Source organism: Limulus polyphemus, unplaced genomic scaffold, assembly GCF_000517525.1.
Source record: "Limulus polyphemus unplaced genomic scaffold, Limulus_polyphemus-2.1.2 Scaffold45, whole genome shotgun sequence".
Classification (NCBI taxonomy): Eukaryota; Metazoa; Arthropoda; class Merostomata; order Xiphosura; family Limulidae; genus Limulus; species Limulus polyphemus.
This window is the reverse complement of record NW_013665655.1, coordinates 1,415,150-1,428,816: the sequence shown is the minus strand read 5'-3', so window position 1 is coordinate 1,428,816 and position 13,667 is coordinate 1,415,150. Positions and strand designations below refer to the sequence as shown.

At 34.0% G+C, this 13,667-nt stretch overlaps 1 protein-coding gene and 1 long non-coding RNA gene across 3 annotated transcripts in view; one reads left to right on the top strand and one right to left on the bottom strand.

The window, feature by feature from the left end:
* LOC106462312 (histone acetyltransferase KAT6A-like) overlaps positions 1–8,787 on the bottom strand; it is a 56,195-nt gene extending 47,408 nt beyond the window's left edge. For both annotated transcript variants that reach the window (XM_022389846.1, XM_022389849.1), the window contains exon 1: positions 8,020–8,787. In XM_022389846.1, the coding sequence (XP_022245554.1) occupies positions 8,020–8,673 (654 nt within the window). In that variant the 5' untranslated portion in view covers positions 8,674–8,787. The remainder of the gene's footprint in view (positions 1–8,019) is intronic.
* Positions 8,788–9,340: 553 nt separating this feature from the next.
* LOC111086570 lies at positions 9,341–13,366 on the top strand. Its single transcript, XR_002611305.1, has 3 exons — positions 9,341–9,389; positions 12,171–12,252; positions 13,009–13,366. It is a non-coding gene; the product is annotated as an uncharacterized LOC111086570 (long non-coding RNA).
* Positions 13,367–13,667: the final 301 nt, after the last annotated feature.

The window sequence follows — 13,667 nt, the reverse complement described above, 5'->3', positions numbered from 1 at the left end:
ATATTTGTAAACTACGATACTCCTGAAATGAGAATAGAAACAGAATAAAACAAGTTTCGGTAAAATCGGGACAAAGGTTACCGAGTTAGCGCCGTTTTCGGGTCACTTTTATGAAAATTTCTAGCATGAGTATAATTCTACATCACGCTACCGTTCGCGCTCTTTACGAAACTTCTTACTTCACTTTTTTGAAAAATGAAATGGTCTTTCCTTTTACTCCCGATCAACAATCAAATATCTTTTCTTGAATTATGAATAACACAAATAAATTGAAATATTTAATTATCTCAAAATAAACCTTCATTTCGGTGCAATATTGAAATTAGCTTGGATTCTTCATAACCTCTGAATAGTGGATGACCCAACGGGTCACGGTGGTTTAGTTATTCTATAAATACGCCACGAATTTAGTTCATGAATGATCTTAATTTTGATTGGCTCACAAAGGAATTTACCGACAATTGACTGCCTCGACTGCACTTTTCTGCCTCTTTGTTGGTCAAGCTTGATTTCGCAAAATTTATTTACTTCAGTTAGCTGTGAACAGTGAGGTGAGGTCAGGCCCACCGAAAGGGGGGGGGGGCGAGGGGGCAACTACCCTGGGGCCTGCGCATGCCCAAGGGCCCATAAAAATGCCCCAACTTTAAACTCAACTTTTTAAAAATTAGCATACTCTTAAGCTAAGAATCCATAGACCAGAAAAACTGATGCGAAATTAGTCTACAAGCCAAGCCAAGTTCAAAATGGAAAATAGCATAACTTTGGACTGAATAAAGGAATTTAATTCAGAAAAATCTGAATTCAAACGGAATGTCTTCTTTGTTGTCATCGATTCGGTGACTGACGGAGTGTCAAAGCGGTTTGACGCTGCAAACACAATTAATAGATTGTTCTGCGTTCTGTGGCAATATCGAAGCATGACAGAAGAGGAACTCAAACTTGCATGCGCAAGATTAGTGGACAAATACCCAGACTATCTCTCCGAATCCATGCAAGAGGAATTGGAGAACCTTAAGGCAATACATGCATCAAACTTTGGTGAAGATATGGGGCCATATCAACTTTTACAAACAATAGAAAGGTATAAGTTAGATGCCATTTTTACAAATATATGTATTGCACTGCGAATATTCTGCACATTGCCAGTTACAGTAGCATCTGCTGAGAGATCTTTCAGCAAACTAAAACTCATCAAGAGCTTCTTGAGGAGCACGATGACACAGGAGAGACTGAATGACCTAGCCGTCCTTAGTATTGAGGGCGAACTTGCGAGGAGAATTGACTTCAGTAAAATAATAAAAACATTTGCTTTAAAAAAGGCACGTAAAGCATGTTTCGTTTAGTTATCACAATTCTGCATTACTGAACTCATTAAAGTAATGCTTGACCATGTGTTTAAACTTTCAATAAATTATCCAATTAAATGAACAGATGTTTACGTTTCTTCTTTTCTCAGAATGATATTGTTGATTGTTAAAGGCCCTTCTTTGTCCACGGAAAATTTCACAAAGAAAATCGGCACTTTAAGCCGTAACATAGTGGTATTAAGACTTACAATATTGCTAAAATTACTAAAAGTCTAGAGCTTCCCTCTTGGTCTCCCATCAGGGGCTCACCTCCTGGATCCCGCTGGGGGCCAGGGGCGACCCCAGCCCTGGAGCCCGCCGCCTCTCTCGACGGCCATGGGTGAGAGTATACTATGGGGTTGGGGTTGTAATACCTACCCCGTAATGTTTGACGGGCTATACGCTAGTGTTGCCAATTCAAGAATACATTCCAGTTGCTATAGTTACAAAAACATTACAATTGTCATGTCGACACTATAAAAATGCGGACTATAGCATTGGTTTAATCGATACTAACAGTTATTTAATATAAAGTTTCGCTAACACTTAGTAGCAGACTCAGAAAGTTGTAAAGAGAAGAATTATCCTTAATGTGTTGTAAGCCTTTGTAATAACACCAGGGTCATTCAACCCTATATACACTTTAACCTTATTTCTCTTGAAATATTTACTTCCTATTGGTCTCTAGGCAATCAGGACAGAGACCCCTACAAAAGAGCGAAACGGCAGTTCCATAGATCCCAGGACAAGATTTCACAGCGTCACCCATCAAAATGAAATTAATTGTTAAAAGTTTTTTTTTATTATTTTATTGTTAAAAATACACGAGTATAACTTCCACATTTCCACATACATGCTGTGTTTAGCGAATACAAACATTTTATCCAGCACTCTTGGGGTTACAAATAAAATTAGTGACACAAAAAGATTTCAACTGTCAAACATGAAGTCATTTTGTGACAGTAACATCGGGATAAACTTTGTGTTTTGTGTTAAGCTGGTTGTCAAGTCAATGGCAAAACACGCTCTCAGCTTCACACAGAGATACTGTTACAACACCTAAGTTGAAACATCAGCTTCAAATCAGCTCGGCTGCACACGTAGTTACTGATGCTACAGTTATGCACTGTAACCTCGTTTTCATGTCAGCTCTCAGCTTCACAGAACGCTACTTCACTATATTTATACTGTATATATCATCGTTTCGTATAAAGCTACTGGTATTACGTTTATAATACGTACCTTCATTGTCGTTTCCAGGTTGTCATTTTTACGTCCCATAAAAAACAAAATACAACAACACTTTTTGAGACTTTTGGAAACACAGTTCGCTAGTATAAGTTTTCTAATGACATTTTTTTTCTGAAATTCACTTTCCAGGTCCAAAAAATGTATTCATGTTCGAATATGCCTGCTTTTAAACCTCATTATTCTTTTTTGTAACAGTAAATTTTTGTTCGTTTTTTAAGTTCTGATCACCAGTTTCAAATTCTCTTTCTTCAAGATGCTTTATTGTTTGTGAATTTATAACCAAACATACCTGATTATATTTCATTGATAACGTGGTTTAAAAACAAAACACACACAATTTGTTTGTTTCATGTTAGAGCAAAGCCATACTGTGCTATCTGGAATCGAATCCCGGATTATAGCGTTGTAAGTCCGTAAACCTACCGCTGTCCCAGCGAGGGGACGACAGTTTGTTTAAATATTAAAAAGAGTAAAGAAAAAAAATAGGATATTCATTTCTCATTTTTTGTGGTCTTCACCTGTCGTTCGAAAATAAGCCACTAACACACTGCTCTAAAATTATCCTCAAAAGATTACAAAAGCAACTCGTTATAAACATTACCTGTTTTAAAACGTTCTTGCAAAAAAAAAAAAAAACAGTTCTTTTCACCTTACCGGAAAATGTTTATTTATTTCATACCCAGTTTCGAGCAAATTTTATTTGACTTATAGTTTACAGTGTTAGATAATTCATATTGCCACCAGGGGTAAAACAAAATATTATTACTTTTTCTTGATAGAAATGAATAAAACCCTATAACCCGAGCGCTTTCGAAAGGTGGACCTTTCTTCTTCAGGTTCAAACTTTTCTCTTGTCCGTAAAAGTGTGAAACAACTAAGCTGTCTAATTAAGCTGCGTGGACTTGGGTATATATTTTTGGGTACTTGGAGAGTCACTGTTACAGCTATTTAAAATTGTGCTATATTTTCTGTACCAGTTCTCATCAAATAATAATTGACGCTTCTTCTCAGAAATCAAATGTTTTTGTCTTTTAAAACTCCGTCTAATGTTCGTAATATAGTACTGTTTATCCCTACCACGAGATGGCGCAGTAAGATTTCTCCGTGAAAGGAAACATGAAGAGTCGGCGTTTTTACCCTATTTGACGTGCCAGTATTCAATATATGCACTAATTTCTTTTACATTTTGAAATTAATAATGTTTTCTGTAAAACATTAAAAGATTCAAAGGCATGAATATAACATCTACTTTGTCCTATTACTAACTTCGTAATATATATAGATAAGTTCACTGTGATATAATAAAAAATATCCACATTTCTTGCCTGACGTTCAAACCCAGTGTCCTTTGCAGTACGTACGTTTATATGGATGGATGCATATTATTTGAAATTTAAGTACATTCTAAAGCACGTTTTGAGCAATGTAACGTTCCTTAGAAACTAACTGCACACAACTATCAAGTCACTGTTGTCTTATTAACACATACATATATACTTACATACGGGTAGATAATTTTGTTGGCGAACTTTACTCTCGCACAATCAGGTGGGTATGTGATTTTCTTTTTTAATATTTTATATATATTTTACTTAGACCAAAATAGTACATTTTAACATTTCTGGACAATTTATCATTATTAAACAAATAATTATTTAGATTTTGTTTATCTAATTTTGTACAACGCTAGAAACAGGGTTTCGATACTCGTACTGGGCAGAGCACAGATAGCCCATTTTGTAGTTTTGTGCTTAATTTCAAACAAACATATATAATTTTGTCTCAGAATTTCGTGCAGAGCTACACATTGGTTTTCTAAACCTATCCATCCCTAATTTTGAGCTGATAGAAAAGCAGTTAGTCAATGACACTAACTGTCAACTCTTAGGCTACTCTCTTGTCCGATCAAAAAGCGGGGTTTAACCGTCACGCTTATAGTGCACCCATGACCTCAAAGTGCAAAATTCACAGCTCTGGCAGTTAACTGCTAAACCATCCCCAGTCCATATGTTTTGAATAAAAATAATAATGGTTTACCGCCTTTTTTGGGTATAGAATGAGTGACATTCGTAATGTTTAGACAGCGGTGTTTAAAATAAATTCTATGAAGTTATGCATGACAGGAAAGAAGAATGTATAACAACGTGTCATCCACACTATATCTGCGATATCCAGTGCCGACGAGGCTTTTCTTCTAATACCAGCGCTCTTCAGGCCGGCTGAGATACGACAGTAGGTGTATTTTAAATAAATGTGATGTTAATCAGAACAGTCACCAGGAAGTGAAATTTGTTGCCAGGATACTTTTCAACTCTCATTAGTCACGCTCTCGCGCCTACTAGCAATGAAAATCTCATGCATTCAAAAATGATTCCCAAAAATATTTATTTTTCACCGTTTTTGATGAAATAATGAAAATCCACACTTTTAATTGTTAAAAAGCTAAGACTACTACAACGAAGCACAACAATGAAATATTGCTACAAAGAAATGCAACAATGAAAGATTGTTACAATGAAATACGACAGTTAGGGACTGCTACAAAGAAATGTAACAATGAAAGATTGTTACAATGAAATACGACACTTAGGGACTGCTACAAAGAAATGTAACAATGAAAGATTGTTACAATGAAATACGACACTTAAGGACTGCTACAAAGAAATGTAACAATGAAATACGACAGTCAAGGACTGCTACAACGAAATAAGCCAGTGAAAGACTGCTACAATGAAGTTCTAACTGATAAATTATTGTAGCAATTGCTTTTTACAAAAGTTCACTTTCATGTATACGTGTACATGAATTTTTTGAATAAACATTTCAAAAAGCTGTTACACTTGTATTTTATTTTTTACTAAAAGAATTCGAAAATCTGGTAATTTCTCACCGCAGCTGCTGATGGCACAGGTTGACGGGTCTATGCCAGTGTTCTTCTTTCTGTATAATTTTTATTCAATTATTTGTTACTTACATCAATAAATTTTGGAGATAGTGAATTTAAAATCATACGGACAGCCTCAAACAATCCATTTGGTTGTTCTGGCAGTTAAAATTATCATCATGAAAAACTTTTCAAGAACAACGATTTTTTTTTGATTTTTTTTAGAGAGCTTGTGGCAAGTCCACTACAAGTAAATAATCTAAATTTGTTGTCTGCACGCTTATACTCTTTAACTTTAAACAATATAAACCTGACCTGCAAAGGTCAACCTAATCTTAGACGAACATCTGCGCACCATTGAACACCCTCTCTAGTTTATTAAAACCCGAGGATATGTTTGGTGTTGTTTTTTCTAACGAACTCTCACATTTCGCTCACATGTATATCTTAATTAAACCATCACGAAACAGATATATCTCTACAAAACAATAGCATCGATACTAAGACCTTTTCCTAAAAACAATGAAACATTATTGACGTAGAAAAACACGTAAATAGCACTTTCACTTTCTTGCTTTTTAGAACATGTTTTTCATGTTATATAGTACAGGAATTTTCTATTGAAATATCCAGCTGTAAACTTCCAAAGTTTCTGTTTGCCCTTCCTCAGTAAACACATCTAACTCCGCTATAGCGCTACTTTCTAAGGAAAACAATTTTTTCGCTCAACTAAAGATGTACTGTTTCGAAATGGCTTTAAATATTGAAAATCTTTGTTTACTGAAGATTAGTGTCACTGACTAATCCCCGTGCGATGCACATTTCAGTTATTTTGTAACAAATAATAGTACTGTAGGTTGAACTTTAATTCAATATGCATATAAAGGACTGGAAACGAACAGAAAATTTTCCACTAACAGGTTCTTGTACTTCGTTACGTTGTCGTTGGGTGTTGAGCTTTTGTTTTACTATATACAGAAACTATTATATTATGATCGAACTGGCGTGTCGCTAGAGGGGGTTGTGGTACAATGTTGTTGTTTTAGCGCAAAGCTACACAGTGGGATATATGCGGTCTCATTGCCATGGGGAATCGAACGCCGGATTTTAGCATTGTAAGTTGGTAAACTTACCACTGCTCCATCTGGAGACTCGTGCTGTAATACCTATGCCGTTTAAGCAGTATCTCGAAAACGTTTAAGCTTATTATTTTGATAAATATTACGTGGATAATAATGCATACATCATGCTGCTACATGAGCGTCAATATTTATATATTTTACTTATATAAAGATAGGCGAAGAATCTTAGTTGCTTCACAGAGAAAATATCTGCCTCAACAATTCACAAATAAAAGTAACATAAATAAAGCGGTTTTAAAATCGACCAATATATGAGCTTTATTATTGTAGCTCACATGGAAACAATAACCTATATTAAAACTGCTAATATTGTTCAGTCATTGTTTAATTGTTATTCACATCTGATCTTCTTAAAAATATATTACTGTTTTCTGTATCATTGGTGCAGACATATATAACGTGCTCAAAAGCCTATTTAGATTTCTTTTGCATTTCTTACACATGTTAAATCACCCGTGACCTTTGACCTAAACATTTACTGATGTTATAATGACAGTTACATTTAGTTGATGTGTGTATAATGAAACATTTAAAAAGTATACAACGAAAGCTGCTCAACACGTATGAAAGTTGTTACACGTCTATTTAAACCTAACTTGCGCGTTTCCGCCAAAGAAACTGTAAAGTATCATTTTCTAATTCTTTTGCGTCGAAGAAACTAAAAAAAAAAATATCTTTTGAACTACATGTAAAGGCTTAAGCTGTGTAGTACTTCTTATAACAGTGTCATTTAAGTAAAATCACAGTAGCGCAATACTGGCAAAACATTAGATTGTACAAGTTATCATGTAGGGGTGAAAAATAAAACTATTTAACAAGATTTCGTCAATGTGTCGGGCGTTTCACTGATTACTTTTCTTTTTTCTCTGCGAAGGTATAAAGCATGAAAGCGGTCGTATCCTAGGATAAAGCCCTAAATATGCGGCTAATCTTGTTCTGCACCAAAGTAAAGCAGGTATAGGTAATAGGAAAAGAAAGTTAACAAAACGGAACTTCCGAGATAGTCGCGTGGCGATGTAATATTGTTTTTTTTCTTTGACGCTATCAAGTTTTTTTTTTTGGGGGGGGGTCAATATTTGGTATTTAATCTTTACAATTGTTTAATCTTTGATTGCTATAACAATGCGAATAGGTGCAGTAGATGCAACATGTGTAATTAAATTAGTAATTTAAAGAACAGATCAATATAATTTCTCTGGTTTTGTTTAGCAACTGTTAACTGTTATATCAATTCTTCACAAAGTGAATATGAAAAACAACATTAAATTATACAAAGTCTTTATCAACAGTGAAGTGTTTTCATAAAACGGAAAGTCTATAATTAGTTTTATATACACGTTTGATTTTTTGGAAGTAAACCGTAGTTATTTATATAGTATTTAGCGTTTCTGCAAACCTTTCGGCGGCCTCTGCGTCCACGTTCTTGTCCTTTGGTACGAAAACCTTGAGAATCGGTGTGGTGTCGTTTTGTCCCACCTTCTGACTTTCTTAGCCCTACACAGTTTTGTGAAGATAAACAATTATATTGAGAAGAATCAAAGTTTTGTTGCGAGAAGCGGGAAGTTGCTAAAACAAAGTTTCCCGTGGTCAGTTTTTTTATCGCTCCGACACTGACCTCTCTTTCCAAAGCAGTTTTTAACTCATTTTGTGTTAACTTGATATTCAAACTCAAAGTGCCAAGGATTTTTTCTATTTCCCCAGTAGAAACACCGAGTTCTGTTTTTGTTGGTTCCCTCGAGGTCAGTTGGCTTATTGCATTGCCCAAAGCTTTGCTTACCTCGTCTGAGTTGAATAACCCCCCATTTCGGGTATTACTACAACTATGGGTCGATTTAGAAACATTCCGATAACTGATACTACCTTTATAATCTACTTTGATTATGATGTTTGCATCCACGAGTCTCTGCAACTCAGCTTTGACGTCGGCGGAGTTTACCCCGTGCTTCCTTTCCAACATGTGACAAATTCGCATTAAATCAGGCCGCGCTTTTCTTCCCCGAAGCTGGTCGATTGTGTTCAAAATCAACTGTTCATAACTATTATCACTCATTTTGCAAACGTTAACCAAAGTTTTAGACTCTAAAATGATCGAAAAATAAACCTTTTTATGTTATACTCGAAACGTTAGTAAAAGCGCAAAACGAAAACGGGACAAGGGAGTGAGCACTGCTATCACGAGGAAAACGCATGCGCATCAACAACAGCGCTTTGCACTGTGGGATTGTATTACCGGCGCTCTTGAGGCCAGGGCAGTACAGTTCTAAGTATTTAGGGCTTATACATGTGTGGCAAAAATAAGGAAATGTTACTTATTCCACAGAGATATTTTTTGAAAACTATTCTATTTGGACAAAAACAGAATTATTAAACATAAATTAAAATTATCTAAATGTACTAAAGTGTGTTAACGATAAGCCTTCTACAGTAGTAAAACGTATCTATAAGTTCCGTAAAAACGCATCGAGTAAGACGTCATTATTGATGTTATTTTTCAGTCCAGGTTTAAACTTAATGTGGTAGCAAAAACATTGGTAAAAATTTAATTATCACTCAAATGAAGAATATATATATATATTTATTTATTTTACACAAGAATTAACACTATTACCATTACTGCGCATACAAGTCCTTGTTTCTGGCAACAAGATATATAAAAATATCTAACAGAAATTAAACGAACGGCATAGTAAGTGTTGCGTAACCAAACTTGTGTATCTGCAAGCATGACGCAAACACTTGCTTGAACTCAACATGGCGTTAGATTTTGTAAGTTATTCATTTTCATTTTAAAACAATCCGTGATTCCTTCACGAAAACTTTACTAGAATTGAAACTGTTGTCTTTATATCACCTTTTGTTCTTAATGATGTTAAAATTAATTCGTTTCTGTAATAAAATTATGGAAAAACTTTAAATATATATACACCGAGTTTCAGCATGCAGGGAGTGGGTCCAATTATTCCAAATCAAGATGGCGTTAGGTGCCAAATCAAATAACTGTGTATGAAATGTACCTTGCTTTATTTTGCTAGCCATATTTGACCTTGAGGCATTTCATTCATCTATAGTAAAACGCCTTCGCGACATATCAAATCACAGCAGCAAATCAATTATATGAACATTTTTATAATGCATGAATTGTATACGGAAATAGTATCTTAATTCACAGAACAGCTAAAGTAACATAGGGTAGTTTTAAAATGGTGATGTACCCATCACATATGTATAACATGAAAATTTTCTCAGTATTAATTTAAACGCATACCCAAATACATACTTCACATGTGACAATACCGAACAAAGAATTACTCATATTCACGAAAAGTATCCTCAAACGTTATACTTATATTTGCTACCAACACGTATAAACGTATACCGATTTTCTTCGAATTAGGTGATTACTTTAATCAATTGCGTAACAATTAACATAGACTTTAGAGAAGCAAAAGAAAAGATTGATAAATAAAAACTAATTTTTGCATATTTCATTAAATATATTGTATGTCAGCAAATATATTCAGCTTAACCAGTAAAGCAGAATACTATCTTATTGTAGTGGGCGTGCCTGGAATGTGAATGTGACGATTCATGGTTCACGTCCCGTTGCCACAAAAAACGCGCTTTGCACTTTGTGGCCATAGGCACGCTATAAGTGTGCCAGTCCATTGTTACTATTCAATCAGTCAAGAATAACCAATAGTTGGTAGTAGATGCTGTTAACTTACTGTCTTTCCTCTAGTCTGTTAGTTCAAAATTCGGAGCTTTGCGCAGATAGCCCTTGTGGTACTTTGCGCGAAATTCTAATATCAAACAATCTGACTTATTGTAAATAGATGTTTAATTTTATATTTGTATTTCTATTATCATTGTGTTTGTCTGTTTGTTTTAGCACAGAGCTACATATTAAGTTATCTACACTCTGGCCATTATGGGGAATAAAACCCTGGATTTTAGTGCTTTAATTCCGTAAAATTACCACTGACTCACTGAGGGATATTATTATTTTAGAAAATTTGGTATTGTTCTCCAACGTTTCACCCGACAGCTATTGCAGATTCACAATTAGTACAATGGGTTAATTACGTTATATTAAAACAATTCTGAATATGCAAATCAGCAAGTCACGCAACAACCACAGCCGACATAAAGTCGTAGTGAAACGTAATGTATCATAACTGTATTTCTACATTGGTTAGCGTTATATAGGTAGTGTGATGCCACCAAAAGCTGATCACTTCTAGACCCAAGATATTCATACACTGATATGATAAAGATGTGTTCAGATCGGAGATTTAGAATTACGTGTATATTCCTCGTAGCTAATAGCATTAAAGAGCAAAAGAATATGAAAAGCAACAGGGAGTAGTAGATTGCTATCAATATGACAGCCTTACGATGGAACCTTTTGCAGTGAAAATATGCCGCAGGATTATTGTCAGAATGCACGACCGTCTGATGGAGCATGACCGGACGTGGCGACATGGAACATAACGAAGTGATGAGGCTCTAAAGTCCGTTTAATATAACGTACTCAACCTCTTTATGCAATTGATGACATTTTTCAGAAAAAAACAAAAACAAACTAAAATGACTTTTCTTTCTGAATACTGATCCTGGTTGAAATAATGTAGTATCTCCTATGCATATTAAACGTACTTGCTTATTGTAAATAAATGAGTAATGGTATATTAGAAAAATTAATCTTGCTAAACAGCATTACAGCATGGCAGTTTTAGTTCTCGTGGGTGGCTCTAGTACTATCTTCTCTTCTTTTTTACAGTTGTCTGAAAGAAACAATTCTCTGTTAAGATAGATGACATTTTTATGACAGTAGTATTGAATAAACTTGAATGTGAACGTACATTTCATTTTGAACTCAGTCACCGCTTTATTTCATTAAAAAAAATGGTGTTAAAGCTGTAATTTGATACTAAAGTAGCTTGGGTCACATAATCTGTATTTTCAACTACCATTGGAGGAGAAATAGTTATATATACATGTATATACGTGTGTATACACATTTTGTTTACTAAAATATGGTATTATAAATAACTTTTTCTTTTTTTAAGAAGCTGATGTCAAAAAGTTGATTTTTTTTTCAGACATTAAATCCTTTATTAATAATATAATATTAGTAAAATAATGTTTTTTTCTGATATAGTATTTAAACTGCTTTTGCTCTTTTACCACCGTGATATGAAAAATACTTATTTATAACAAATATTTAGATATTTATTCACCGAACGTTGTTTAAACTATTTATGACCTTTTACTGGTATGATAGTTGAAATATATATTCAATAAATTAGTTATCTAGTGTTCTTACTAGTGCTAAGTTCAACTATTTATGTTTTTTACACTTAAGTTTAACATAAAGACTTATTTATATTTTTTTTCTTTTACAGGTAAGGTTTTAAGCTACACTTTATTGGTATAAAGTCAGAAAGATTTATTTACTTAAAGAGTCTTGTTTTTTAAATAATTTTTTAGCTGTATAATAGTAATTTTTATTTGTCATTTATTTCCTTGTTCTTCCTCCCCCGGTAGCTCAAAGGCAAGTCTGTGGTATCACAAGTCTTGAAAAAACGCTAAAAATAGGGTTTCGATACTCGACGTGAGCACAGCACAGGTACAGTTCATTATCTAGTAATATGCTTAATAACATACAAATAAACAATTGAATAACATACAAATAAACAATTGAATAACATATAAATAAACAATTTAATAACATACAAATAAACAATTTAATTTTTTATTGGTCTGATTTTTAAACTGGTTATACTATTTTACTTCCATAATACTATTTTTACCGGTATGATATTTAAAACTGTTATGCTCTTTTACCAATAGGATAGTAAAAATATTTAACTGTTAAATTATTTGCTTATTATATCATCACTAGTATGGTATTTAAGCTAATTCGATTCACTGTTCGGTACGTAGCTCAGGGAAGAAATGTTGTTTTTTACTGATGCATTGCTGTAATAAACCTGGATGTTTTTATATTATTATTTTCATCCTTAAACCCTGGTGTTGCTAAATCCCCCCTCCCCCCCGTGGCACAGCGGTATGTCTGCGGACTTTTAACGCTAGAATCCGGGTTTCGATACCCGTGGTGGGCAGAGCACAGATAGCCCATTGTGTAGCTTTGTGCTAAATTACAAACGAACCCTGATGTTGAAATTAATTCTTTTTTACTAAACTTACAAACTACGATCTGATAAAAAACGACCTAAATCAGAACATAAAACTAATTATACATTCATGAAGTCGATACTATATAAGCTAACTATACAAATTTTTATTTTATTTTGGAAGGTTACTTAAATTCTCTATTTTTTATCTGTGTAATTTATACGATCACATACGTTTTCTTTTAAAGGTGTCGGCTACGCTCTTTTGTTGATATGATATCATGACTCCAAGTTTGGGGCTCAGCCTCTTCCAATACAGACAAGAGTAGCCCAAGAGTTAGCGGTGGATGCTGTTGGCTAGCTGCCTTCCCTCCGGCTATCAGTTCAAAATCAAGGAAGACTAAGCAGATAACCACATATACAGCATATATAGCTTTACACGAAATGCCTAAAGAAGCTAAACCCATAAAATACATTCGAGAATATTAATTTTTAATTCAAAAAAAAATTGTGATGGAGAGAATAGTTGTTAGAGTATAATATGAGATCATGAGCTTTCTCCAATAATACTTTGGAACATTTATTGATTCTTCTGGCAAAAAAAAAGAAAAAAAAATAGAGAGAGAACGTTGTCCTTACATTCCATGTAAATATCTGAATTAAGGATTTTGTTTTTCTCTGACGCGTGACGTATCATATACATATAATAAAAATATTACAGTTTTCGACACTGTGTTCAATCACTTTGATTAAATATTTACAACTTATTTTATCTTTTTTTAAAGATTATTGAACCAATTAACTTATATTTACAATGGGATGTGTCTACCAACGGTATCGAAACCCATTGTTTAGGGAAACAATCCCTTTGACTTACCGACGAGCCACTGGAGTACATTACTTTACA